The sequence below is a fragment of the Candoia aspera genome, chromosome 3 (genome assembly GCF_035149785.1).
Source record: "Candoia aspera isolate rCanAsp1 chromosome 3, rCanAsp1.hap2, whole genome shotgun sequence".
NCBI classification, from domain to species: Eukaryota; Metazoa; Chordata; class Lepidosauria; order Squamata; family Boidae; genus Candoia; species Candoia aspera.
In genome coordinates, this window is record NC_086155.1 from 191,175,001 (window position 1) to 191,202,887 (window position 27,887).

The window sequence follows — 27,887 nt, forward strand, 5'->3', positions numbered from 1 at the left end:
TTTTAAATTCTCAGCTTCACAGTTATGTTGCAGTAACTAGAAGTACTGTTATATAAAATATGATTTGTTCTTTTATCTCGGAGCTTTTTACCCCATGGTAAAAACTACTTTCCCAGCCAGATTATCTTTAACAGGTCTTAGTAAACTTGCTCCTCTTAGTAAAGCTCACCTACAACAGTTTTAATTCAGTCTTTTCAAATCATGGAACCAGCTCAGAACTGAGAAAAACAACTTCTAATAAATCTTTCATTTCAATTTTCTCAAATCCATTTTTAATGTCAAGGTAAAGAATACTGGAATACTTTTTCTTTTTTAAAAAAATCTACTTTATTTCTCAAGTGGTTGAGGACTTGCATCTGAAAACCACATACAATCCAAATGCAATTACCACATTTGCACATAATGAGAATTCTGAGCTTCAATTAAAAATATGCTTAAGAAGAGAGGATGTACATATTCAGTATCATTTGTTCCATGAGCCAATGCAACCATTTAGTGAAAACATTTAAGGAAAATAATAATAATAAAAAATACTTAGAATATATTTACTGAGCTGCAAGTTATTCAGGAACATTTCAATTTTTTTTTCCAAATGGTCTTAACTATTTGGGAGGCCAAAGAGAAACAGTTACAATAAAAAGCTTTAAGAAAATTTGAAAAACAACGTATTGTCCATTTATTAAGAGACATTTGATTAAAATATGTTTGTGAGGTGACAAAAAACTGTTTCACAAACATTACTGTGTGTTAGAAAAACCTCTGTGTGGGGGAAGGTAGGATGGACACTCTCAAGGTGATTCTAAGCGAAATTTCCGTTTGGTGCAAATAATAATAAATTTATGAAAAATAAATCTACAAATGCTTCTCTCCTAAACGTACAGTAAAGTAATTTTGGTCATCCTTTAGGAGACAGTACACATTATACTGTACTACCTTTGCCTCAATAGTGGTATTTTGTACTTTCGTGCTAAGTTACGGGGTCATACCTGGAGCTCATTATGAATGCAGAGATATCAATGATATATTTAGTCATTATGAGACAGTGATTAATTCTCATTGCTTACTTTTATTATAAATAGAGCTTTTGTTGTGAGAACATATAATCTCTCATTTGTTGCTTGAAAGCCCAGAAAAGGATCATGTGTTTCCAGAGTTGCTACCAACTGCTTAGCAAGCTGGTCAACTTGTCTCCCTTCCTTTCGGTTGTAGAGAACAGTGGTTAGAGGAGTTGGCTGACGATAGATGAACACTCTTCGCAGGCACTCACAAAGGGCAGAATATGAGTGGTCTGGTGCGCAGGCCATGAATTTCTTGTCCTGCTTGGATGCCTGCACATAACCTAGAACACACATAGCAAGTAATTATTTTCATCTCACAGCCCGCCTATCATCATGTGATCTTTTGCTTTGTTTTCTTTTATGCAGCATAAAATGCGTATACGGGGCACAACCTTTTCTTTGGGACTCAAACTGATGAATATCCACAGCTTTGTATCCCCAGGGCTAGACTACTATAATAGAATAGACCTGGGGTTGCTTTCTGGAACTACAAAGAAGTGCAGCTATGGCAAACATGCTAAGAGGACAGCACATGAAAAATAAATAACCAGAACCCCATGTCTTGGCTGGTTCTCTAGGGATCTTCAATGCAGCATTTGAATTCTTTGAAATGTTGTTCTCACTCTAGTTCAAAGTAAACTTCAAATGAAAATGAGTTTCCAAAGCTTAAAGAATTACATTGATTATCTCTGCCACATCTGTCTAAGCCCTTTAATTGTGCAGCTGGCAAGATATTTCTAATCTTCCATTATACATGGAGAAACTGAAGCCGCATTTTCCTTGGAACCAATTACTGAAGCAGATTATCACAAAAGTGTTATTTTGTATGCCATATTGCAACAGGCTAATAAAATAGGAGGAAAATGTTGCTACTTTTTAATTAAACACTAAGATGAAGCCAATATAAAAAGGCCAGACTTCTTTCTAGCTATTTGCAAATTAACAAAAATCCTGCACATTTTGGACTTTTTAAAAAATAGCATCTTTAAGCTTTTAAACTATTCACTGACAGTCTCCTATTTTCATTTTTCCAGGCAATACTAACAGACATTAAGTTTCTTCTCTAAAGACCAGACTGGTTTGTTCATTGGTATAAATGTTTCCATTTCACTTTTTAATGCATATGCATCATGCAGGGAATCTTATAAGAGCAAAGCACAATTTAAAAATGTGAGCCAGTTTAAAATTGAGAGCCAGTTTGGTCTAGAGGTTAAGGTGCTGGGAGACTGAGAGTTCTAGTCCTGCCTTAGGTATGAAAGTGAGCTGGGTGACCTTGGGCCAGTCACTCCCTCTCAGCCCAGCTCACCTCACAGGGTTGTTGTTGTGGGGAAAATAGGACGAGGAAGGAATATTAGGTATGTTTGCCACCTTGAGTTATTTATAAAAATAATAAAGGTGGGATAGAAAATAAATAAGTAAATAAAATGACTGAACGATGTGAGTGTCCATGCAAATCTACACAAAGGCAATACTAAAAACATTTGTAAAAAACTATTCCACAAACACCTAATGAAATTACATACTAGAGATGGGCTGGAATTAACATCTAAAATTTAAGCTTTTAGAGAATGTTGGATTCTATGGTCTAAATGGCTGTTCCAACCCTGAATTCCCAGGATTCTATGACTATCACAAATAACTTATGCTGAGTAGAACCTGTTCAAGTTACCTCAGCATGAAGATGCTGGAAATGTCAGGTAAAGTTCTTCAGGAAGATTCAATTTGGGCCTTTATCCTCAACTGATTATTGAAATAGTTCACATTGGTAGCAATTAACAATTTTTTTCTCTTCATATTCTCCCTAGTATTTCAGAAGCTTGCTCCTATAAAACTAGGCTCTAATTCTGAAAAAAAAAAAAAAACTAGACTTGATGAGACAACACTTGAATTAATCTTGATCTCTTTTATCACAAGATTATTTCCTGAGATAACCATTTCCAAAACTCAGCCCAACCAAATTTTAATTAGAAGCATTGCTGTAAGAGCAGAGATGATTGAACTAAGTGGGAAAATGCTACAAAACATTGTTTAATAAGAGCAATACTGTATAGTCTTCTTCTCTTACCTAGGGCATTGAAAGTAGAAATGTGTTCCCACTTGTCTTGCTGATCTGGACGAGGCTGCCAGAGAAGAGCATCAACATCATGGCGCAAGCAGAAACATGGCATTTCCTTCGGATCTACCACTGTTGAGAAAAGATACTGATTGCTTCCAAGATTTACCTGTAGGATTAAGAAAAGCAATCCTCTTTATTACCAATACTGAAACTACTAGCTGGCTATACAGAACACAGCAGCACGGTTTCAGCTTTGTTTAAAATCCTACTGATACTTTGTTCAATCAGTAAGACAATTAGCTGAGTAGTCCAAATCTGTGTATTATGTTTTTCAGTCCAGTTCCGATCTAAAGGATTAGGATTTTGGGATTGGAGGATTAGCAAACACTATATAAAACTGATTATATTCAGTTGTGTTCCCTGGGCCAATATGGCATAGCATTTTGAATGCTGGATCTATGGTTTCAAATCTTCATTTGGTGATGAATCTTACTGGGTAAACGCAGATTAATTTATTAATTTTATAATCTCATTTTTACATTATAATATTCAGAATGTTTATCAAACCTTAAAAATACAGTACAAGTTAAACATACATAATTCTTTCACTATTTCTTGGTGAATTGTATTTCAAAAGATTTGGGCCAGGAAAAACATAATGAACTTTTTGGAAACATCATTTTCCAATTTATTTCAAGTTGGTGGGAATTCTGTATGGGGTGTCTATATACTGTAGATTGTGGAATTCTGTGGGTTGTACTTAAACAGGAACAAAGACCTGAACTCTATGAACCTGGGAATCACTGTCTGTTCCTTTAAAAAGGCAATTTTATCTACCTGCCCCAAACCTATAAATGACATTGGCATGTTGTAAAAAAGGTCTGCTGTACACATTTAAACAGCAATCATAATTAGGATAGTTGATATGCCAAACCATTAATGCTGCTGGCTTCCAAAAGAAGCAGAAATTATCTTTATGCCAATTTAAACACATACCTATTTTTCAGACTTAAAATAGAATCCAAACAAATAAATCACTCTATTTTGCATATGGAGAAGGTTATAAGCAGGTCAAAAAGGCTCCACAGGCTACATATGCAACACCATTGACTGTGTTTTATTTTGTTAAGAAAAAGAGCAGCTTTGCTGCTGAAAACCGAGGTTAAGAGTTTGTAACCAAGAACAGGGTTAACCAACTTCTTAATCCAGTATCTTCTTCCCTACAGTATGCTTAATTCCACATTAATTGAGTTCTGCTCGTTACTACAGTTGCCTGGGCATGACAATAAATATGCTGTGAGTGGCAAGCTGCCAATCACAAACTCCCCATGGCATTTCTGTCCTTGCAGCTGAAGCTGTATGTCTCAGTCTCTACCCCAGGAAAGCTGTTCATACCCACAAAGTGGTGTAACTTTAGCTTTAAAAATGGGATGTTTTCCATGGTTACCTATGGCTATTTCATACAAGTTGGAGTTCTGAACCATGGTTTGTCACATTACAAAGATAGCATATTACCCACTAAGTACTTGTTTAGCTATGCTGAGATCAATAGTTTCATACTAATGTTTTAAGTAAGTCAAAATCAAAAGGCACATATATTAGCAGAGGAGAAACCATGCACCAGTTTGTAATGAGAGTTTGTTAACTTCTAGTTGTTTAGCACTTGAAAAGTAAATAACAGATGCCTACAGATATTTTGCATCTTCTCCCTTGAACTGCTAAATTATAGTGATAAGCAGATTATCCACCTTATAATGAAGCAATCAAAATCTGGCAATATTTCTATTTACATATTTACATAAGACTGTAAGAACAGCCTTGCTGGATTAGGTCAAAGCCAATTATTTCTCCAGCATTTTGTTTTTCAGTGGCCAGATGTTTATGGGTTCTGACAAGCAGGAGATGGGGACATCCCCACCCCTCACTATTGTTTTCTGCTAGTATTCGGAGTCTTGCTACCCCCAATATACAGGTAATGTTGAGCTTTCAAGTCTAATAGCTCTTGATAGATCTGTCCTCCAGATTTATACAATCTCCTTTTAAAACCATCCAAGTTAGTGTGTAGGTAATAATGAAATCTCTCTCCTTGGTTGGAGAACATTCTATTGCCCTTTTCTTTATTCTTGTGATGAACCTGGTCTTCAGTTATCAATTCAGAGACTCTCAGTCACAAGCCATTAAGGAATGTGGAAGAGTTCTTTATTAATACAGTGATCAGTTTCAAAGCAAAGATCAGACTGAGCCAAAGCCCATGCAATTGCTATTTTTTAAAGGTCCCCCTTCGTACCAGCCCCTCCCTAAAATGCAAGCCTGTCTCATAAATCTCCCAGCTCTCAGCTCACTAACAAGTACTAGCACTCAAGCTGACCTTGGAGCCAAGCAGCCCAGCTAAACAATTTAATCAACATTCCTAACTGCCACTACAAGCATGCAAAAAGCAACAACTACAAAACCCGTTATATATCCTGGCAGGATGCTTCATCCTGACAATTCTCAATATTCTAATCTGCTTCACTGGGTAAATTCTGGCCCTAGTGCCCATTTTCTTCATACCATGCATGATGTTATATACCTTGCTCATGCCTCTTCTAGCCTTTGCTTGTAGGGAAGGGGTATGAAATCCTCTTTATCATTTTGACTGTCCTTCTTCTGCATTTTTTCTAGCTTTATTATATCCTTTTACAAATGCAGCAGATATTGTAGACAGTGTTCCAAATGTGGACACAACACAGAGCTATATAGAGGCATCAAATGTTGGCAGCTTTAAATTTAATCCCCTTTCTAGTGATCCCTATAATGGATTTTGTCAACATCTTCAGTGAGCTGTCCACTATGACTTTCTTGGTTAATTACAGACACCCCAGATCCCATCAGTCTCATCAGACGTGGGGGGGGGATGGGGCATTGTGCCAATGTGTATCACTTTATACCTAATTAAATAACTGCATTTGCCATTTTTGAACATTCATCCAGTTTGCATAGAGTCATCTGGAGCTGCTCACAATCACTTTTTGGTTTTTAATACTATCCTGAACAGGTTTTTTAAGTATTACCTACAAACACAGCCCTCTCACTGGCTAATCCTAAATTCGGATCATTTATGAATAAGTTAAAAAGCATTGGACCCCCAACACAGAGCCTTGTGAAACTCTACTTCTTACTTTCTTCCATTGAGAAAAATCGCCCACTTATTCCTCTGTTTTGCTAACCAGTTATCAATCCCCAAAAGGACAGGTCCTCTTATCTCATGACCAGCAAATCTACTCAAAAGCCTTTGATGACAAGCTTTATCACTGACTTTTTGAAAATTCAGGTATATAGTAATTACAAAATGTACAGCATTTTAAAAAGGACCCAGGAGATAGCTGAGAAATTATAGGCCAATCAGCTTAGCATATTCCATGGATAGAAATGAGAAACAAGGAAAAATATCTAAGCGCATAGAAGAACAAAACTTGTTAAAAGGAAAGCAGCATGGATACTACTAAGGTAAATTCTGCCTCACCAAACTTTTAGAGTTCTTTGAGGGTGTTGAGAACCACATAAATATTGACACTATTGTATACCCTTATCCACATGAAGTAAATCAGCAACAAAGAATCTCCAGACAGAACAAAATTTCTATGTCACCTGAACAAAAAATGTTAATGCAATTGGAAAATATATTTTCCCTCTGTTAAATACTACTCTCCCAACTTTTTAAAAAAGAACAGATAAGGTAGTAATTAGTGGAACAAAAAATACGGTAAATCACATTTTTGTATTGAGAAATAAAAATCCAGATGGCAATATGCAAAAGGTCAACTTACACTGCTGAATAATTAACTAATAAACAAAAAATATCACTGCAATTTAATATAGTTCACTACATCAAGATATAATTTTAGAAGTTATACACTCTCTTCTCTATCCTAGTAACAAAAGCAGTTGAATAAAAGTTGCATTACAGCTAAGAAAAAGGCCTACTGTTGGTAACCCCAACTTCAAGAAATGTGGTCAATGATTAATAAAGGGAAACTTTCATGCTGGTATAAAACTGCTATTAAAACTGAATTGTCACTTTATTAGAACATTCAAACATTTATTCAGAGAATAGACCTCCCACTTGTTCTTACAGTATATATGATAACAGCAGTAAGGCAGAATGGATGGTGAAACGGATGGAGTTGGTTGAGATGGTGAAACTAATGGCTTTGATGTGAGAAAAGACACTGTATAATTTTAATGCTAATTGGAAACTTTTTTTGGACTTTCTGTGGGAAAGGGACGTGTATTATATTTCAGAATTATTCTTCAAAAAATATAATATAAAGCAAATACAAATCTAGCCCTTGCTACTTCAAAACCCTATTTTAGCATACTGAAAAGATATAACGGGACATAAGAATATAGGTAGTCCTCGCTTAATGACCCTAATTGGGATCAACTCCGTTGCTAAGTGAAGTGAAACACGTGACCGACCTGCTTAATGACAGCAGTGCTGGCAGTTCCCGTTGCAGTTGTTAAGCAAATCACCTGCAGCCGTTAAGTAAGACATCATATGACCGCAACTTACAACCTCCGGTAGGCTTCCCCATTGACTTGGCTTGTTGGAAGCCGGCTGGGAAGTTGCAAATGGTGCATACGTGACCGCAGGATGCTGTGAGCATCATAAATGTGCAATGATTGCCAAGTGCCTGAATTGTGATCACATGACCGTGGGGACACTGTGACAGTTGTAAGTGAAAGGACTGGTCATAAGTCACTTTCTTCAGTGGCATCACAACTTCAAACAGTCACTAAACAGATGGTTGTTAAGCAAGGACTACCTGTAAATGCAATTAGTATTCTTCCAATACATACTGGAATGGGAGAGCTTTTACTAATTTTCTCAAGACAGAAAGAGGTATTGCTGAGCTTCTTGGTGGAGTAAGTTTCATAATTAGGCTTCCTGTGCTGGAAGACATACATTTGCACAGCTACCCAACCTTATATATTTAAAGAAACCAGAAAAAGTACAGAATTGTCTTTTGGGGCTCACTTTGATCAACTGTGAATAAAAATGAACTGCATGTGATTTCCAGGACTGGGACAATCGTAATGGGTCCTTTCTCTACAGCTGTAATGGCTTGGGGATTTAAAACAAACAAATATTTGTTTTCATTATTTCCTGGGCTATGAAAATTTAGAAACCTAGAAAAATGGATTACATATGAATTCATAACATTTTTAGTAATATATAAAGGGGTTAAGATACAAAAGAAATGAATATATACACAGAACTACACTTTTTAATTTTATACACCAGAAATATATGTATTTACACACACACACATATCACATTTTATAAAAACGGATAAAATGATTTTATAGCTGTAAAAAAGCACTAAAAATAAATAATGGCTAAATTACCATATTTTCAGAAATTCTGTATTCTTCCTCCCCTCAGGCAAAAAACAGAAGCAAAAATAACCCTGGAAGGGACATTTTTCTTTTGCTTCAATGTTTCCAGTCTTCTTATATCTCTACTCCCCAGTGCCCAGCATGCTGTTGCCCTAATCGTGTATCTTTGTGTAAACTCAAGGAAGAAAACTACACATTAAATAACCTTCAAAATAACACAATACTGTTTTAAAAGTAAGCGAAGAACCATCAACATATTCTCAACTTAGCCAAGCCATAATTTTGAACTACAGTGAATTAAAAATCTACTAGTACCATTACAGGGATGGTCCAGCTGCTTTGACCAGGAACTCTAAATTGTACCACCATGTATAAAGCTCTGCGTTCTACAGAGTTTTGCATTCAAAGAGAAATGACAGCATGGGTGAACCTTCTCTACCTGATGCCCTATGGATCCATTATACCAGGGGTGGGCAACCTTTTTCTTCTGGGGACAGCACTTCCTGCTTTTGCCTTGCCTGGTGGTCACAAGGACATGATTAATGATGTGATGTCAGTGGAGTGGACAAAGTTTTCAAACCTGATTTCCTTTAGCAGCAGATTAGGAGGCAAAGTAAGTGTCTTAAATCCCCTACCGCCTGGCCAACACCCAGCTTTTGAGGAAGTTTCAATATATTTTGCTCCTTAAAATAGTACAACGTGCCATAATCAAGAAAGGAGGCTGAAGACTGAGCCCCGCTTACTCTAGGGAGCTCTGCTGCCCACAAATGGTGGGCTGAACAACCTGTATTACATAACTCTCACGGTTGAGAAGCCTGGAAGTTATAATCTAATGCATTTGGAAAGCACCAGGTTGAGAAAGGCTAATATCAACAGAAGATCCAAGCTTCAATAAACCTATGGATAGGTTCATCTTGATTGCATTCAGCTAGTAAAACTTAAAACTCTGTCTGCTTCTCCCTTCTAAATGTCAAGTTGTGTACTGGGAATCTGAAAAGGTGAAGTTTACTTTTAATGATAGTAAGACTAGATTGCAGATTTTAAATTAGGTCGACATGACCCATTACGATGAACTATATTAAGCACTGGGTGGTTCATGGCTAATGAAATTCCAACTGTTATGGCGTGACAACCCTTCTAGCTTTAAGGATTGAAGCTGACAGTAGTGACAAGGTGTTTAATTGACCTTTTCTTGGTGGCCGTACATAGGTGATGGTTCAGATAAATAACATATGGGAATTCAATCTGGGACAACACTACGGACTGCTGCAGAAAATAAAGGAAACTAAAAGGAAAGGTATCATGAGGAAAGTAAGACAAAAAGATAATACAAACTTATGGAAGATACTGTTCTGTGTATTTTAAGGCATCAACACCTCAACTTGGAAGCTACGTTTTTATACAAAGTTCTTTTAATAAATGACTAGTGGGACAAACTGGTGTGTCCATTCAGTTTGTCTTCCTTGACAGCTAAAATAGATGTTTTTTTTCTTGGCTGAGTATGTCCCATCAAGTTAGTGTTGACTCTTAGCAACCACACAGACATTCTTTCTCCAGGATAATCTGTCTCCAACCTGGCCCTTCAGCCCTTTCAAGAGTACACCCATCACCACTGTAATTGAGTCCATTCACCTTGCTGCTAATCACCCTCTTCTCTTTTTCCCTTCCACTTTTCCCAGCATTAAAGACTTCTAAAGAGAGATAGGTCTTCACATGTGTCCAAATAATAGTCATTTAAGCCTGGTCATTGCCTCAAGTGATAACTCTTGATCAATTTGTTCAATGATCAACTTGTTTGTTTTTATTGTCCATGATATTCTCAGGAATCTTCTCCAACATCAAAGTTCAAAAGGGCCAATACTCTTTCTATCCTGCTTCTTCAAAGTCCAACTTTCACTTCCATAGAGTCTCATGGGGAAGCCACTGCCTGCACAATTCTGAACTTTGTAGGTAAAGGCATGTTACAACATCTGAGTATCTTTTCATGGCTTTCATTGCTACTCTACCAATTGCTAGTCTGCAGATATTTTTTGGATGCTTTCTTCTTAGGTAAAGGTAAAGCTTTCCCTTGATGTGAAGTCCAGTCGAATCCGACTCTAGGGGGCGGTGCTCATCTCCGTTTCTAAGCCTTGGAGCCGGCATTGTCATAGACACTTCCGGGTCATGTGGCCAGCATGACGACTCGGAACGCCGTTACCTTCCCGCCGAAGCGGTACCTATTCATCTACTCACATTTGCATGTTTTCGAACTGCTAGGTGAGCAGGAGCTGGGACGAGCAACGGGAGCTCACCCCGCCGCGCGGTTTCGAACCGCCGACCTTCCGATCGACAGCTCAGCGGTTTAACCTGCAGCGCCACCGCGTCCCTGCTTTCTTCTTACAATACTGAATATATAAATTTATTCCATAGTCTAGTGGTGGGAATCCCTGAAGGACTCTTAATGCTATGGTATCATTGTGCATTGGTTATTTCTTTTAGACTGCTTAAGTTTTTATAGTGATGGAACTGTTCTAATTTTGGGCATGACTCTGAGAGAAGTTGGATCACTTCATAGAAATCAGACTTACACGTTCTTCAAAAGTAACAAGTGCACTAAGTATCCTTTTTGAATCCCAGGCATTTTTGGAAGCAAAGTGTGTAGGAAACCATGAGTGAAACATTATACCTACCTGCTGGACATAAGCTCCACCAAATTCAATGAAACTTTACATTCAAGCAGATATGAATATACACTATGGTATAAGTACCAAACTATAATCTGGCCCATCCAATTTCAGAGAAACAGGTGCAGCTAAAAATCAGACACTGTCAGCATCCCACTTAAAAGGAACCTATTATGTCCTTTGAAAAAATAATGGAAAGATACTAAGAACAATGCCATCTGCACCTTTCCTGGTTATTAACTAGCAATTATTTGTTTCTTGTCCATAAAGAGAAGCTTATATGCATCTATTACTTATTACCTATGCTTCTTCCTTTATTTTTCTGTTGTAGTGAATGATCTTTCTATAATTTGCCCCCTCCTCCAATAATGAATAGCACCCTATTTTGGCTTGGATGAGCTGTTATTATCATATACGATACACTCTTCAACATGAGAGAGAGAGAAATGCACTGAAAACATATTCTAAGAACTGTGTCATTTTAAGATATACGGAAAGGGGATTGTTTTCAAAATAAATCCAGTTTAGCTAGAAACCTCCCATAACTTAACAGGGCGGAAAAGACTTTGTTCATTTGCTTGAAGCAAGCATGTCTCCCATGTAAAGGTGAAAAGGTACAGGACTTCTTCTGCACAAAATTCAGTCTCTTTTGTCAGGCAGGGGGGGGGGCACAGGAGCAAAGATCTTTCAAATGCAACTACTATGTGAATGACACCAAATGGTTTAGATGATACTGCTCAGTCTTGGAGTGGTTAGCCTATACATGAAGGAAGAGGATGATTTTTTTAAAAACCCTCCATGAAAGTCTCTCTCTCTCTCTCTCTCTCGTGTGTGTGTAGGTTTTAATAGATATATGTGTGTATTAACAGCATGCTGATACTGTTTTAACTGTTGGTTGGGAGCTGCCAAGAGTTCGATATAAGATGGGCAGCTATATAAATATTTTAAATAAATAAACATAAATAAAAAGCAAAGTCTCCTGCACTTCCTCCAAGAATGTGCTGAAAGCAACCAGATACCCACTTATATAAATCTACGACACAATATCCAAGTGTTTGAGAACAAATTTAAAATGTATTTTTTAAAAAAATATCATTATTCTTACTGCAGATGGAGGGCTTGAAGTGACATTTGCACATTCTCTTTATCCTCAGTGCTACAGAATGTCTGATACACCCGGCTGTCCTAGGTATAACTTGTTTTTTGGGGGCGGGGGCAGGGAAGCTCTAAGGCTGAAGGGCTTCCTTGGTGACAACATGTTTGACATTGGCAGTGGTGACTGAGGAAGAGTAGGAAAGGGAAGATGCTGGGAAGATCAGGGGAGCAGGTGGGCTGATGGGACAGCTATACTAGAACAACAGTGCTGGCAATGGTTGGGGGAAGTAGCTGGGGAAGAAAACAAAACACTTGTTCCATTGTTTTAGAAAAGACTGATGTCACCAAGACATTTACCCCCTCATCCATTTCTGTCTGAAAGGACAGCATTATCATTGAAAGTATAAAAAACAATCAAAAGGTCCAGAAGAACCAACAGAAAAAAGAACTGTTCAGTTCCCTTTAAGTTGTCAACCATTATGGAACTTATGAATATTATCTTATGCTTACCACATGAGTGATCTTCATGGTATCACCATCAAATCTACACAAACTTGTGCTATCTTCAAGGAAAATGTCACATTCTTCTAGCTCCTGAGCATTACATGGAGGATTTTCTTTATTAGGATCTGGATTCTGAAATCAGGAATTTAATTTCTTTAGCTTTCTATGCATTTTGTGAGCTGATGAGGCAACATTATGTGAAAAACAGTAAAAAAGAAGCTTGTAGTAAACCCATAATAAATAAATCTGTAATATATGTATTGCATCCAGTATTTCATTGATACCTTAAAGGTCTAATTCTAGAATATAGTCAATTCAAAGAAACAGTGTAAAATAATCACATTCTAAGCTGAAACATTTCAGAATGCAGGTTAGAAAATGATTTCTTCTCATAAAAAATTGGAAACTCGGAGTTTTGCTGGATTTTTGTCTCCCTTCTTTTTATGTTTATGCGTATTGAGCTTCTCTTCAAGAAAGTTTAATCCTTTAGTTTATCTACAGTTTGAAATATGTCCACCACTTTCAGCACCCCTAAACATAACTAAACACAATATATAAACCCAATCACTGTAGGATATTAAACAAAGTATGATTTCAAAAACCATGCAACCTTATCCACTAGATAGCAGTGTATTTTGGTATGCGTATTTATATATTAAAATCACAAATTTAATCAGTTTACCATTTCATCAGAGGTAAGATACATCAGCTGCTCAGCTATTGTGGCACTTTGAGCTGAGTCCATAATAAATTCCCCCTGAGAGTCACCAATGATCAGTTCTGGCCATAAATGCTTCTCTTCTTCCTTCTTAATTAAAATTATCTCTAATCTGGGAAGGGATCAAATAGATAAATATTGATAATCCATAACCAAAGCTATAATATAGGACTGCAATATTAAATAAATTAGATTAGTGTATTCACAATACTTTGACAGTAGTAACTGAGGTTCTTCAAGGGAAGCCAACTATGAATTCACACCTATACATTGTGCACTTTCACTGTAATACTATCTGGAACAGTCTAGAAATAAATTATTTCTGTAAGCATCACTGCCCCCTTGCCTTATATACCATGTCTTCCCCTCAATTTTGATGACTGACAGCAATTCCAAAAGTATAAGGAAAAACCAACCATCTGAGATGGGAAGGTGGGTGGATCGTGTGGATTCACAGATGGCCACATGAAAAACCTCAGTTACAGGTTAAGTAATCAATTCAACAACACTGTTTTTGTGAATCACACATGGGTGATCACCTGTTTACAAACTGAGATGATTAATGATGCCGGGAATGCTTTGCTGAATGTTACATACTACTGACATTAATTTCATCGTGGCACTCAGTGCTAAAGCTATTCTAACAATTCTACCACCTGGGTTATCCCTCTCCCCCACTAAACGGAAAGTGGATGAATAATAAAAGGCTATAGATGTAAATATGCAACAATGGAATTCAATAGATCAACTACACAACACTAAAATATATACCTATTTTCTTTAATTATCCATGTGGAGCTTTCATGGTCAATCAATGAGAAAAGGTCACCTTTCAGTATAGGAAACTGTGGGTCTTTCAGTGCTACACTGAGATGATTTGGAGAAAAGCTGACATGTATATCCTCTTTGGTAAAGTTTTCATGGAGTCGGAAAATGACTGTCAAATGATCTTCAGTCTGCTGCCAGTAGTACAGAGGTTCTATAAACAGAAACACATAAGGGGAATATATAATTAGCTACAAGCTACAACATTAAGATTTGTGGAGGGGCTGTCAGAGAACCAGTTGTCTGTACAATAAAATGCTGCAGTGACCAGCTACTTGAAACTGGAAAAAGAAAAGCAACAGCAGCTTCAAAGTACATTATCTGTCATAGTTTAAGTTTAAAAACTTCTCGGGAGGTACAGATATTCATTAAAATATAAAGAGAATAAAAAAAAATACAATACATACATAAATAGAATCTTTAAGAGTTGTAAGGGGCCATTTAGGCTATTAGTCCAATCTTCTGCTCAGTGAAGAAATGCAGACTAAAGCAACCAAGAACAATGGCCACCTAGTTACCGCTAGAACTCATCCCATGAAAGGGGAGCCCACCCCCCATTCCAGGCAACAGATTCCATGGTCAAACCGCTCTTACTGTTAGGAAGTCTTTTCTAACATTGAAAAGTGCAATCACAACCCTTCCCTCCCCAGTCATCTTTTCTCAGGGTTAAACATGTTAAATTATTTCCGTCTTTCTTCACTTAGTTTGTAGTCCTCCATCACCTTCACTGCCCTTCTGTGATCTTGTTCCAATTTTTCAAAATCCTTAAATTGTGGGGGCCAGAACTAGAGGCAATACTCTAGAGAATGACCAAAAATAGAATAGAGTAGAACAGTTACTTCCACTAATTTTGAAATTATATTTATGTTGATGCAGCCCAATGCAGGTTGAATTGAGCGCAATTATCTTCCAATGAACTAATGACAGGGCTGCTGGTCACAGAGCTGTCATTTTTTCCACAGTCTTCCTTGATTGTTCCCATCTATAGAAAACACATCAACAATTATGTACTGTGCAAAAGTCTTAGGCCATCGTTAGATATGTTGTTTTAGCAACGGTATAATGACCATATATAATTATTTCTCAGAGCCCAATCCTATGCATGTCTACTCAGAAGTAAGTCCCTGTCAGATCCCCCCATCAAAGGATTCACAGAGCCCCTTATCGGAGCATCTTCCATCATTTCCTTATCAATGGTGTAGACTCTCTGTCGCCGGGTGGGAGGGGGTGTGAAGTTGGAGTGTGATTTGTATTATTATGGCTACACATTTATGATGGCAGACATCAAGGCCAATTGGTAGAGATACACCAGAAACACCACCTGGATGGGGAGGGGGGTGACATACTTTTGTGGGAAAGGGAACCGGTTAAGGGAATGTAGTTTTAAATGTAAGTTTGAGTGGAAACTCCATTGGCAGCTTTACCTTTGTGCTAGTCATTTCGCTTCATTAAAACAGTTAAAGGATTTTGGTCTCCTGACTGTTATTGTGTGAAAGCTTGAATGAACTGGTGCTGTCAGTTCCATTATACTCAACCAGTACAGGTGTTTGTTTCCGGTGAGTAGGATAGGATTACACCTACTTCCTGCTGAACACAATGGGCTTACCTCTGAGTAAGGTAAATAACACCATTTTCAAACACCTCTATCAATGGGGCTTACTCCCAGGTAAGTATGGATAGGATTGCAGCCTCAGTCTCTTTAGGCTAAGGTGTTCTGAAAATTGTGTTTGTTTAAATTTTCACTGAAGGCCACAAGCACTCATTCTTCCATTTCTCTCCAACTCTTCTCACATATTGTCGACTGGACCCAAAAATTTCAAACTTGGATTCATCACTCCATAATACTCTTTTCCACTGATCCTCATTCCAATCTTTGTGAGCTTTAGCATATCTTAGCCTTTTCACCCTGTTCCCCTTCCACAAAGGTATATATATATATAGTATTTCTGGGCTTTTTTTCTGTTTTTCAATATTGCATACAAATTTCCTGTATTTTCTGGTTGTATTCTAATAAAGAGACTGAGGCTGCAATCCTATCCACACTTACCTGGGAGTAAGCCCCATTGATAGAGGTATTAAAAATGTTATTTACCTTACTCAGAGGTAAGCCCATTGTGTTCAGCAGGAAGTAGGTGTAATCCCATCCTACTCACCAGAAGCAAACACATTCACGTTTCTATTACCGCCCATCTTCCCACAAAAGGGGGACTCTACTCATTGAGTATAATGGGACTTACTTCTGAGTAGACATGCATAGGGTAGGGCTCTGAGAAATAATTATATATGGTCATTATACCATTGCTAAAACAACAAATCTAATGGTGGCCTAAGACTTTTGCACTATTTTGTGAATCACTGGAATACATTATTAATGTAATTCATAGACACTGTGAGGTAACACAATTAAGTAACCATACAATAAATACATTGTAATTTACTAAGTCATCAATGCAATATAAAACACAGTAGCTTTTTAAAAATAGAAGTACCATTTTCCTTTCTTTAGTCTAAAATGAAATTCATGGCTACACTGGATAGGTGAAGCTATTAGGATGGTTTTTGTCTAACAACTTTGCTAGCTAAAAAGGCAGAAGCCTTTGTCTGAAAGGACAGCACTACCTTTATAATAATTGTAATGTCTGAACTAGGCTATGACAGTATCTTCTGAGAGAAGTCTACTTACCTCTTTCACATAAATATGCATAAATTGGAAGTGCCACATTTCTGCATCATCATAGCTACTTATAGTCTTACAGTCATAAATATTGAAGGCTTTGGCCACGTTAGGTCCTTAAACAGATGGAAAGCCCAGGGGATACAGGTACTGTAAGTATATCATAATCTCTAACTTCTATGATTACTTCTTTTAAATGTAAGAACTGTGTGTCAAGATACCAAGGTAGGGTAGATGCTTTTGATGTTCTGGGATCAGATCACAGCATGCTACGCTGAAGCGTTTTCAAGCTTGCATGATTTTAATTATGCTTTCTACTTTAAAGCTTCAGGATAACATGAATAGTAGGGAGATTACCTTTCTTGTTTATTTCTGTTTTCTCCTTTTCATTTTCATCCTGCTTGGTCTCACCATTCTGCAAAAGAGTATAGGGCTTGTAAGAGATAACCATCAGGCCATTGCCACCTGGTTCTAGAGCTGCATAATGAGGAACGGATTTTCCTTGAAGCACTCGACGTTTGGATACTTCATATACTTCTTCACCTGATTAAAAAAAAACTTTGAATTTGTCAATTCCTCCCATTTTTAAAGGATAAGCATTCAACAAAGCAAGGACAAAAATAAATTACTTTTTTTCACCAAGTTGCTGGCCAAAAGATCTTGAGCAAACCAAAATTCAGTGCATAATCTGACAATGTCTTTAATAAGCTTTAATACTGCCTTCATGAAAGGAACCAACACGGAGTCCTTGAAAAAGTGTGATATAGATGTAGGAGCACCGAGCACATATACTCTCCTGATAACTTAAGGTTCATTACATTGCTAACTATTCTTCTGGAATAGGGACTGCTACAAATCCCAATATCCTCATTTGCAAAATGACAGATGTTGTATAAGTGGTCTCCAGAATAGAATTTGTACTACTTTAAAGACTTTCTAGGCACTCTTGATTCTGCCTTCAATATCTCATTATTCCAAAAAATAAGAAATCTGTTGCAACTTCCTTTAAATTATGATTAGATGCTATTAGAGGCAACTTAAAAGTCATCATACATAGCTAACGCTTCCACCTGTTTTCTCCACAACCACCAGCTTGGGAGGTCTGTTGGGCTGAGAGTGATCAGCCCAAAGTCACCCACCCAGCTGGCTTTCATTTCTATCCTGCCTTATGTCCAGGAGCTCAAGGCAGTGTACTAGTGCTCCGTCCTCTCATTTTTCCTCACAGTAACATGAGGTAGGCTGGGCTGAGAGGAAGTGACTAGCCCAAATTCACCCAGCAAGTTTCCATGACTGAAAGGTTACCTTGACTTCTATTGCCAGGCTCTACCTTAGCAGAAAAGCTATTCCAAAAGGTGACGGCTTGTAACATGGAGTCTGTTCTAGCCATCTGAGATGGTTTCTGTATATTTTGGGGAGGCAGGAGGGATAACAAAACATTCACTTAAAAGTAGCCTCTTTAATTTCAGTGTGATTTACTTCTATTTTTTTTTAATGCCATCCTGTATTGCCATATTTTCTTCTTAACAATATTTTCTAACAGCTCTTGCAAACATTCGGGTTACTAGGTATTTGCAAATTTGTATTCATATCCTTTGCTCCACTCCCCAAGTTAACGGCTACCAGAACTCCTAGAATAAGAACTTAATTAATATATAGCTACCAGTGAACTTCTTTCATATACCAGCGATGTAAAACCAAATTAAGCACTCACCGTCCTTAGCGGTATTCACAATTGTAACCCACTCCAGTGAGACATAAAAGCCACTGCCTTGTGCATCCAATTCATCTTTTTCGACTCGTAAGAGCAGCACACCAACTGAATGTGCATCTGACCGCAGAAAGGATATGCTGTGGACTATAATAAAGGGAGTCTCAAATTCTTCACTGAATAATATCTGGAGAAAGGAGGAAATTTAGTCAGCTACTGAGTAATATTTTCTGCGTATACAATTCATGCTTCATATCAGATAGAAAACTCAAGACCATCAGGCTGTGTTTTTGTGATGGCAACACAGCATCTGCTATTTCCAATATACCCAGCTCATTTAACAGGAGAAGAGAATACTTAGTTGAAGTGCTTTAAGTGTTGCGAATGGTATATGGTCATTTGCTTTCAATTCTAAGATTTCCCCCCCCTATTTTTATTCAGACTTGATACTTATAAAAGCTTTGTTTCTGGTGTCTTTGAATTGTGTTTTTTTTTAGTTGCTGCACTAATTTAACTTTCTATTTAACTAACAGATAAAGTTAAAAGCTGTATTAGACTTCTGCACTTTCCCATACTGTGCAATTGCAATAGGATCTACATGTGTAGAGAGGGCAAGTGATTCAACTAGCTTTAGATTAACATTAATGATATCTAAAACAACAGGCTACAATTATAGTTCACTAGCAATTAAGTACCACTACAATGTGGGAAGAAAGATGCTCAGGTCCCATTAATACTTGATTTAAGATCAGTATTTTATCTTTGCAATTCTAAATTATGTAGCTTATATTTAGGAAATATAGGAGGAGGGGAGGGAGAGATCCCTATGCTTTGTGGCAGAACTTCATGCTTAGAGGCTAATATTTATAGCAGCAGCAGCAGTAAGAAGGTAGCTTTATGAAGCTCCACTGTTCCTGCCAACTGCCAGACATAAAGCTTGGCTACAGTTAATAGATATGGATAATTCTCTCTGTTCAAGCATTCTTCATCTCTGAAGCACTGCACTGATGTCTTATAAAGACATATGAACCTGAACAGTAAGCAGCCATTACCTCTAAGCACTTCCAAAATTGATGTAAAAATTGTGTCCTTCTCCAGCATTTAATACTAGGCAACAATATATTACCTCATTATGCATAAGTTTCAATTAATTAGAATGCACATAAGCAAACGATGTTACTGGTCCCAGATGTTCCACCTTTGTAACTGAATCACTTATTCAGAATAACCTATACATAAAGTCTGGAGCATAGACAATAAATCTTATTCTATCATTCAATACCACAGATCTTCTGCAAAGGGGTAAAATATCACCCCAAGGCCAAATATAGTGCTCATTCAAACCAAGCCTTATCCCCAGGGACTGGCTCAGCATGGTGGATGAATCCTAATTGTAGCTTTATTCAACAAACCATGGTGAACACTAATCTTTACTAAGATACAATGCACTTCACTAGTCATCCAGGAAAATGACTAATCTGCCAGAGATATTGCTCAATCTACCATAAAATGCTCTATGGACAGGTTGGAAGTTTGTTTACCTCTTCATAAACCACTTCATATTTTACAAATCAAATCCCAAGATTGTGTTATGAACACATGCATGAGGAAAAAGATACTAAAAAAATCCCTCTGAAATACTGAAAAAGCTCTGGAAGCTTTTCAAATGTTTAGTTTCATACATGCTTACAAGATATCATAGCAACTCTTGAGATAGGATGCATAACAGGATGTCCAAAATTCAGCATTTAATTACAGTATTCAATTCTCAGCACAATTTCCAGGAAAAGGATAATACTGATATAAAAACCTGAGCTGCTCTTAGGAGTAACAAAACAATTGATATAAAAAACACACTAAAGAACATTCTAAAGTAGCAAAAAGCTAGGCCCTGTTCTGATAATTAGATCTTTTGCTATATATAAAAAAGGAGAAGAAATAGTTACATTTCTATGCCGCATTATTTTCTCTCAGAAATGGCTTAAGTGTATTTTAGAATTTTTTTTTACTAAAAAATATAGCAATCTTCAATGCTTGATAAAAGCACTTTTGATGTGATTAGTGTCCAGCAAAATGCAATTAAGCTCAACTTGATCTTCAAGTGAAGTTTAGGACAGTTAATTTAGGGATTGTGTTTTACGTACACTGTCCAGAACTGTTCGGGGTGTGTGTGTGTAACAGAAGTTTCTAAAATATATCAATAAATGATTATGATAATTTGGTTTCCTGTGATTAGCAGTCTTTAAGGTAGAAGCAAGGAGGCAAACCCTTATCTTGCTATTTGGAACACATATGAAAGTCAACATGTTTATACTGAAGCAACTGAGCCATAGGAAGGGGTAACCTTAGCCAAGCTTCCTCAACCGTTTGAGAAACGAGACAGCATTCAAAGTATTTAATACTTCTCTATAGAAGACAAATTCTCAAGACTTACTTCCCACTTTTCACAAGAACCATCATCCCGCTTGCCAGTTCGAACAAGATACAGTCTTCCTGTTCCATCTGAAAGGGTAACCCAGGTGGAAGATGTGAAATGTAGTGATGCACAAAGACGATTATCACAAGCTATTAAGTCTGCAGGAAGTCTGAATACTTCTCTTGGCTTTTTTAAGGCAGTGTCCTGCAAAGCAAGAAAACAAGAAAATGGTTAAGCTCAAAAAACAAAGAATAAACCCCATGATAGTGTAGCTGAGGCTTTTATGGATGGTGGTGGTAGTCTTTGGTCCTCTTGACATCAGGAAAATAAGCAGAAACAAAGCTATGTACGACAAGCCAGAGGAAAACTTGATCTCCCTATTAGAAGAGCAACAGATACTGAACAAGAGGGTGTGGCTATTGATCCAGAAGTCATTTGTTTCAGGATAGCTCTATTCAGCTCTGACTGGGGTTGCTTTCCCCTGAAGGCACATTCAAAACCTGGGAGTTCTCTTGGACTTGTGGCTCCTGTTATAGCAGCGGGTGGAAACCGAAGCCAGGTGGATTTTGGACATCTTGGCTGGTACCCTTTCCTATTATATCAATTACAACTACTTCTGGAATGAGATGCACTGAATACTCACATCTTTGTTACTTCTCGTGTTGACTACTGCAATTTACTGTACATGGCTTGCCCCTGAATACCATTTAGAAATTTCAACTGGGGCAGAATGCAGCTGCCCACCTGCTAACAAACTGGATTAGTTACCAGTTTGCTTCCAAGTGCAAATCCAGGTGCCGGTTGTACCTATAAATTTCCATATGGCTTGTATCTGGGCTATTTCCAAGACCACCACCTACAACTAGAATCTGCCCATATGGATAAGCAGCCAGGACTTGCAGGAGGTCCCAGTCCTGAAAGAAACAGATGGTGGGGCCAGAAAAATGTACTTTCTCTGCTATGATTCCTTTCCTCTGGAAGAGCTTATCTCCCAAAGTCAAGGTAAGTCTCCTGTTATTAATATTCAGGAAGGCACATAAAATACTCCACATCCACAGAACTTCCAGGAATAAATTTTATGGTTGAACTAGCCAGTGGCAATATGGGACTTGGCAATTATATTTGATGTTTTCACTGTTATTTTGATTTTAATTAGATTGTTTTGTACTGTACTATTGTGTAAGCCAACTAGAGTCTATAGCTACAAGTCTGACTAAATAAATTTATGAACTAAGTTCCAAGTCATTTTTATGCACCTACAGATAATATTCTTCTAACAGTTAAGCAGCTAGAAGGTTCAGACATTTGGATTTAACTTTAGCAAATTAGCAAACACTCATCTACAAAACTGCTCGGTGCTTAGCAGCTTTTTCTTTCAACAAGATTTAAGATGGCACAAGGCAGATATCATGCTAACTAGAAAAACTGGTAATATGTTGTGCATTAGATCACAGTAGCCATTCAGTTTAGGCAACTAATAAAACAACATCAGCATTATCATAAACATCTTTTTGTCATAACCTTGTAAATGTTGAATTTAAATTCAAAGAAAGTACATATACTGTATATCTTAAGATGAGTCCAATAATACTGTAACAAAATAGCCTCTCTTCTGGTTATTACATAGTGTAACGATCACTGCTATATTTACTTCCTTCCTAATGTTCACCTGCACACTCTCTCATATCTGTTCATATTTAGTTTAAAAACAGGAGTATAAAATAGCTTTAATTGAAGAGGCATTACACATAACAAATTGTAGCCTTTTGGACAAATACCAGATTATCTATTATTATCCATTAACAGAGAGAAGCCTGTTAATTTTTTATTTTGCTTCCCAGACATATTTGATTAGCTATTGTTGAAAAACAAAATGCTGAACAAATTGGAATTTTATTTGGTCTATCTAGGTTTTAGCTGTGTACCAAAATAAAAGACAGAATACACACTAGATATTTCAAATGTCTTCTTGGTTACAGAGGAAGATAAGAAATTTTGCAGCCTATTTCTACTGTCACTTAAGTAGCAAGACCTACCTTTGAAATCAGCTTCCAGTTTTTAGGCATCAAAAAGTCTTTCAACATCATGGTCTCCAAGATAACAATCAAGTTAGCTGTTAGTAGGAACAGCAGAAGGTTTTTGGTACTTACTCCCTGAGAATGGCTTCCTGACCTAACTGTTAAAGCAGTTTACAGATATTTCGGAGGCAACACCTTACTCGGAAGTGTAACTTCTCACTCTTTAGCAGAAACAAATAAAGGAAAAAAATACTGCATCAAATCAATAGCATTAAGTGCGATTATTTGAAAGTGAAAGAACTGATTTCTTCCACAGCTGAAGTGTGTCTACATATAACAGCACATGCATGCGTGGACAAGAGTAACATGCATGTTTCAAGAAACGGATTTCAAACAGGTTCAGGAAAAAAACAGTTTGTTTTTTTCTTCAGGCATTTTATTCAATTAAAAAGACATTTTATATTTATTTTACTTTTATATACTAAAAAGGGGAAAAACAAAAAAAGCTTACATATGCTATTTGAATGACTACACATTGCAAGAATGAGAGAATGTTGTTGGCATGTACATGAGGGAAAAAAAGTAGAGCTTTTGGAATTAAAAAAAAATTAGTAACCAGAAGCAAAACTATAATGATAAGCAGAAGTAGAAAGTTTCAACTGAGATAGAAATGACAAGAACGTTATACAAACCCATCAGATTAATTACCATGCCTGCAAAAGTAGGTTTTCCCTAATTTGAGATTTTTTAGAAGTATTTTGTTAGATAAAGCATCACTCTGAATAGTTAATTATCTGAATAGTGCAGTAACTTCCTAAGTGCAAAACTGGTAACAGCAATAGCTAATTGGTAAAAGTGCAAAGGTCCACTGTCCAGCACAAATTATGGTGCTGTATCATATATCATAATAAATAACACTAAATACTGTAGTGTATACAACCTGTTAATTCAGTAACTGGTTAATATGCAAAAAAAGCCCTACCAAAATAATGAGTATAATATATATTGAACAGTTCAATTAATAATACTGAATTGAATACTATTAATGAGCACAACTAAATAATGTTTTTTCTGTACAAGGCACAATGAAAACCATCACTGATTTCATTGCCATTTTTATTAGAATATGACAAAGCATGAATTAAATGATATTCACATACCAGGAACTGAGAAGACTAGCTTGGTGATATTTAGAATATAAAAATAATCTGCCTTTGAAAATGGGGATTTAGTTATCTATAACTGCCATGATCTCCATTTTCAGAGCCTCAGCGCTCAGGGAAGGAAGTTTAAACTTCCCCATCCCTGAATACTGAGATTTGGGAGGCAAGAATGGTGAAAAAATGAAAAAGGTCTGGCTGTGGCAAAAAGTAGGGATGAGGTTGGATTTTTAGAATTTGTGTTTGGGGAAGGGGGTAAGTGAAGGGGGAAGGCTATGTTAATATCTCTTAATCAAACCAATTAAAAAGTTAAACTGACATTATTGATACTTAATAAAAGCAGAAGCTTTGCCTATTGCAAAGCAGTAAAATATTATATTGCTGGGGCTGCAATCTCTGACCTGTTGTCCCACATCTCACCACTGTGCTCTCCTGAGCACTCCCCTGGCGCCAATCAGCACAGACAAATGGCAGCATGAGGAAAGGCACCTGCACCAGTAAATGGCAAGCAAATTAGCAGTGATTACTTAAGTGAGGGAAGTGAAAAAGGAAAAGTAACCTTTTGAATGAATGGAATTTGCAGAATCCAAACATTGTATTTTTGCTGAAAATTACACATGTAGCTCTTTACTTGCAAGAAAATTTGCCCAGTTTGCTGCTATAGCTTTGGACATCTAGCACCTTTATTTTATAATGAACTTACCAAAGTAACACTTAAATTCATGACTCTGCCAAGCTGATCAACATAATAAACATTATCTTGGTACCAGGAATCAAGATGTAGGTAATTATACATGCCAAAGGCACGCATGTGATCCAAGGTATACTGATCATCTCTCAGTTTAACTTCTGCTACGGCTGAAGAGGGAAACAGAAACAGGAAAACTGTGATATTGCATAATCACTTAGGAAATGCCCTAATTATGATATTTAACAGACAGCTGCTCAGGGGTCTTGTTCAAAACATAGCTTCCTGATTGCTTTTTAAAATAAGACTACTAGAAATTTTGCCCAAGATACTTCAACAGTAAATATACAGAAACTGGTCTGATAAATAGAAACAGTACTAGAGTGCCATCTGCTGTCTCCGCTTTAAGTTTTCTTTACATACTTAGGCAAGTTTTAGGAGGCTTTTTTTTCCCTATTAGCTTTCATAGCTTCCATTTCCTTGGCATTCAAAAACATGAAGAAAAAATGTAAGTTGTGGCAGATCTTCAAAAACTTTCATCTACAAACATGCCACACCTACTTTCTCATACCAGGACCACAAATCTCTTCAGAAACAAAACATGCTATTATTATGCATAAACACAGCAAGCTAAATAATTAGAAGCATTTCACTAGTAGGACTCTGGATTACCAAGTAAGAGAATGCTGAAAAGCTGTCTAGTCATCACAACCTATCCATAGCTATATTGTAATCATTATTATTCTCCCATGTTCAACCAGTTTGCCACTACATCTTGAAGGACTGCCTGTCTCCCATAGTATCTGCCCGGCTGATCCGAACTGGCAGGGTTGGCATGCTTCAGGATCCTTCAGTTAAACAATACCATCTGTCTGGATCCTGGTAGCACACCTTCTTTGTAGCAGTGCCCTTGCTCTGGAATGAGGTTCCCCCCCAAGATTTGAATGGCTCCCAAGGTAAAGTCTTGGTAGGTGTTATATAGCACTTGGAGAGTATACAAGCTTCTCTCTCACAATCATTCTTAATCCTACAGCATTACTGTACAGCAGGATTTCAGCTGAGAAGCACTGCTGTACAGTGGTGATGTTATCCAAGATTAACCTTTGCTTAAATCATCACCTTGTGGATCGAAACTTAGTTTATAAGTACAATCATTATAAAATAACAATGAAATATCAGAATACAGTCAAGTTCCTAACAATATAATCCAATTTTCTTATTTAAATCTCCCTTTGGCTTCATAAGATCTTTCTTTCAAGGAGAAAAAGAATACATGCAAAAATTAAAGTCTAGCTTTAATGAACTAGCCCAGATTAGTTTACAAGCAAACAAGGAAAGAGGTGCTCTTTTTTTAAAATATTTTTTTTGAAACTATTCAGGAGAAATATACAACTAAACTATATATTTAAAACCGAAGTATCTGGATACGTATTAAACAATTTAGTAAAGTTCATATTCACATGTGTACACCCATATTTTCATGCTGTTTTATATTGTATTTATACTGTGTTTTTATTGTATTTTAAATGTCTGTACCTACTGCTAAGTTAAAAATGAATTCGGCTCAAAGGAATGGGCAAGGTAGTAGAGCGAATACTAGAGGGCTTCTAACAGTCACCAAATTTGCTTCGGGATCTGGCGGCGCCCCCTGAGATGCTCTTCTTTCTTCGTCAGAGAAGAAAAGGGTATTTAAAAACTCAAAGCAGAACACAAGATCTTGCCACCCTGCTGTTATTTTCTTAGCCTGGGGGGTCCTCGGCTTTCCCTGCACCTTTTGGCCTGCCTCCATCCTCCCGGCTGTTTGTCTGGAAGCGCTCCACCGGCCCAGCCAGGCTCCCCGCAGGGCCCCAAATCGGGGAAGCCGAGCCAGAGGGGTGCCCGGCCGGCCAGCGCAGCCTGCGCCTCCCCACACCCCAACGCCCGCCGTACAAGGGGCGCCGCGGCGGCACTCACGCGAGTCCAGCCCCACTTGGTAACAGGCCAGCGGCTCCAACGACAGCTTGTAGCCCTCGAACCTGGGGTCCAGCAGCAGCCGCTTGACGCGCAACGAACAGTTCGCCGCCGTCTCCATAACGCAGGCCTCAGCCGCCGCGGAGGAGGCCGGGCTGCTAGCGCGGCTTCCAGGCCTGAGAAATCCCTGTCGCGGGAGGCCTGCAGCGCTGGGGCCGTGGCGGCAGTGCCCCCCGCGAAGGATTTTGGGTAGGAAAGGAGGGCAGAGCCTGCTGGGAATCGTAGTTTTGGAGCGCCTCTCGCCGGAGGCTTCCTGTGCGGAGCGCTCCTGTGGGCTTCGTGCGGGGGCGTTGAAGTTCGGCGCATGGCCCTTGCGGGGGAAGGCCCGGTGCGCAGGACGAGGCTCAGTGGAAAGGCTCCCCCATCATCCTAACCAATACAAAGTAATCCTATTGAGTTCATGGAGGTTGCCCCAATTCTACATCTGATTGGATCTAATGGGCGGAACTGTAGGAAAGTTCCTAAGATGGATATCTGGGTTACCCATTGTTCTAAGCCAGTGTTTCTCAACCTTGAAAACTTTAAGAGGTCTGGATTTCAACTCCCAGAATTCGTGGTTGGCTGAGGAATTCTGGGAGTTGAAGTCCAGACTTCTTAAAGTTGCCAAGGTTGAAAAGCACTGCTCTAAGCTATAAAAAGGGTTTCTCCACTTTGGTTTCGCTTATTAATTGAGCCCTGTCATTGTGGTTGGTGAAGCTGTACTGTCTTGGTTAAGGCTTAATGCGTTGTATGGCACATAACATGCTAAGCCCTAAAGTGTGGTCTAGGAATAAAAAAGTCTGCATCCACACAGACAAGATCAAGCAAATTATGTTATGGCTTAATGCAACCTTCTATGTGGACCTAACTTTTAGTATTTATTTTTAGGTTTGGTTATAGTGAAGTGCTCAACTTAGTGCCCTCAACAGAAGG

General features: G+C 37.8%; 1 protein-coding gene across 1 annotated transcript; it reads right to left on the reverse strand.

Moving 5' to 3' along the window:
- Positions 1 to 244: 244 nt before the first annotated feature.
- NUDCD1 (NudC domain containing 1) lies at positions 245 to 27,119 on the reverse strand. The gene is made up of 10 exons (XM_063299598.1): positions 26,919 to 27,119; positions 24,981 to 25,135; positions 21,118 to 21,303; positions 18,687 to 18,870; positions 17,333 to 17,518; positions 14,248 to 14,455; positions 13,441 to 13,588; positions 12,765 to 12,890; positions 3,124 to 3,280; positions 245 to 1,339 (listed from the first exon to the last, which is right to left on the reverse strand). Exons 1-10 carry the CDS (start codon positions 27,034 to 27,036, stop codon positions 1,047 to 1,049), a joined length of 1,761 nt encoding a protein of 586 aa, XP_063155668.1. The 5' UTR covers positions 27,037 to 27,119; the 3' UTR covers positions 245 to 1,046.
- Between the last annotated feature and the right edge of the window lie 768 nt (positions 27,120 to 27,887).

Bases quoted from the DNA above. Each gene is read 5' to 3' on its own strand.
- NUDCD1 (XM_063299598.1), bottom strand. From the start codon at position 27,036: ATGGAGACGGCGGCGAACTGTTCGTTGCGCGTCAAGCGGCTGCTGCTG. The intron at 25,136-26,918 runs GTGAGTGCCGCC...TTCCCTCTTCAG, and splicing joins CCAAGTGGGGCTGGACTCGC to CCGTAGCAGAAGTTAAACTG. The intron at 1,340-3,123 runs GTAAGAGAAGAA...TGTGTGTTCTAG, and splicing joins TTCTACTTTCAATGCCCTAG to GTTATGTGCAGGCATCCAAG.